Source organism: Amphimedon queenslandica, unplaced genomic scaffold, assembly GCF_000090795.2.
Source record: "Amphimedon queenslandica unplaced genomic scaffold, v1.1 AMPQUscaffold_6021_Cont22017, whole genome shotgun sequence".
Taxonomy (NCBI): Eukaryota; Metazoa; Porifera; class Demospongiae; order Haplosclerida; family Niphatidae; genus Amphimedon; species Amphimedon queenslandica.
The window spans coordinates 1-1,788 of NW_003553684.1; the positions used below are offsets into that span (position 1 = coordinate 1).

General features: G+C 35.8%; 1 protein-coding gene across 1 annotated transcript; it reads right to left on the minus strand.

The window, feature by feature from the left end:
• Positions 1–273: 273 nt before the first annotated feature.
• Positions 274–1,258, minus strand: LOC109592195 (uncharacterized). The gene is made up of 3 exons (XM_020007716.1): positions 1,178–1,258; positions 979–1,118; positions 274–927 (listed from the first exon to the last, which is right to left on the minus strand). The coding sequence occupies exons 2-3, from the start codon at positions 980–982 to the stop codon at positions 533–535; spliced, it is 399 nt and encodes a 132-aa protein (XP_019863275.1). The 5' UTR covers positions 983–1,118; positions 1,178–1,258; the 3' UTR covers positions 274–532.
• Between the last annotated feature and the right edge of the window lie 530 nt (positions 1,259–1,788).

Here is a 1,788-nt window from a genome sequence, read left to right on the forward strand (position 1 = left end):
TCATGCTATAATGAGGCCAATGCTTAAAGGATGGCCTTTGTGGTAATGGATGTATAGTTGTATTATAACCAAGGATCATTCAATAATAACAACTCTTACACAAACCACCTATTTATATAATGTATAAGATGAGTGCATTAATAGTGTAACCTATATAGCATGTAATCATAAATGTGTCAAATGTTATAAGGTGTGCGTGTGTGTACGTGTTACTATGAGTTAGTTAAAAAGTATACTACAGTGTTTATTTCTCGAACAACACAGTCCAAGACTACCAAATTATCATCCAACACACATCATTAAATGCACACAAAAAATAATAAAAAGTAACTACTAATTTAATATTAATAATACATGATAACTTTAAAATGAAAACACTACACCACAAAGACTTATAAGGATAGTAACTGTAATAATACTGATGATGATAATAACAAATAAAGGTCAAACTTTTTAGCTCAGTGATCTCATGCAATCAGCATGCAGTGTTCCAGAGTCAAAAAGGAGTCCAGAATCATTACTGATGAAAAAATCACTCCTGATCCGGTAGAATAAGACTGAATCTTTGAATCCTGGATCCGGGATCAATTCTAATGAAAGATTCCTCCTGGATCCGGTAGAATAAGCCTGATTCCTTGAATCCCAGATCCGGGACTGTAGACACAGCGTTTGTCGCTTTGAGGAGAGGTCTAGAAATGGAGACTGCATACACAGCACTAACGAGTACCGTGTTCTTAGGAAACACAAACTGTCCTCCTACAAGAGCGACCACGGCTACCTCACCTGTCTCTGTGGATGATAGGCTTCCTCCAGATACTCCAATTCTTAGCCCATACCTCTCCCAGTTTAGCAGTTGAGGTCTGTCTCCTTGTATCAGGAACAGTTTCTTACTGGCTATGTTAACGTCACTCAGGCACTCTAAATTATCTGTATACATGTATATAAAACAAATATTAATAATTATTATGTATCTCTTACCCATTGAAGGAACAATATAATCAAACTGAATACCAATAGAACTAATCTCTTCCACTGTTTTTTCTATTTTACAAAATAAACCCCATTCCTCTTTACTCCTTCTTCTAGCCAACCATTACAATCAAACAGAAGCAAACAAACTACAAAGTAATGTACATACACTCAAACCACATTATCACTATAATGAAGAGTATCATACCTGGAATAGAATTGACATCTGTGTCTTGTATGTCTGAAAGAGATGAAACATAACTGAACTGTTTAGAAGAAGAGCTAGCACAGTTCACTCATAGTTTTACAATCAATAACAATTACCAAATTCTTAGAAAAGCGGATAGCAGCAAGAATAACAGCTTGGATTTAGTCTTTATCAGAGTATGTGAGTGTACATATGTGTATGTGTGTGTGTGTGCATATAGAAAATTAATATACACATGTACAAAAATGGTCAAAAGTAGTAGTGTCTTAGTCATCCTCTCCTTCCTTTTGAGCTTCTGTGGTAGTAACATTAGCTTCCTCATTTATGTCTTCTTTGACAATATCTAAATTGTTCATTGGTTCGTTACCTTCTTCCTTAGTCTCCTCTTGCTCCTCATTGTGTTTTTCGTCAGCAGTTACTTCTCCTTTTGCTTCTATTTCTTCTTTGACAATATTTAAATCGTTCGTCACTTCATTGTCTTCTTTGTTAGCCTCCTCTTGTCCCACCCCTTCTTCCTCTTCTTGGTGTTTTTCACCAGCAGCTACTTTATCATTTGTTTCTTCTGCTGTGACTGGTGACTGTTGCTCTGTTATGTCTTCATCGCTTTTAAT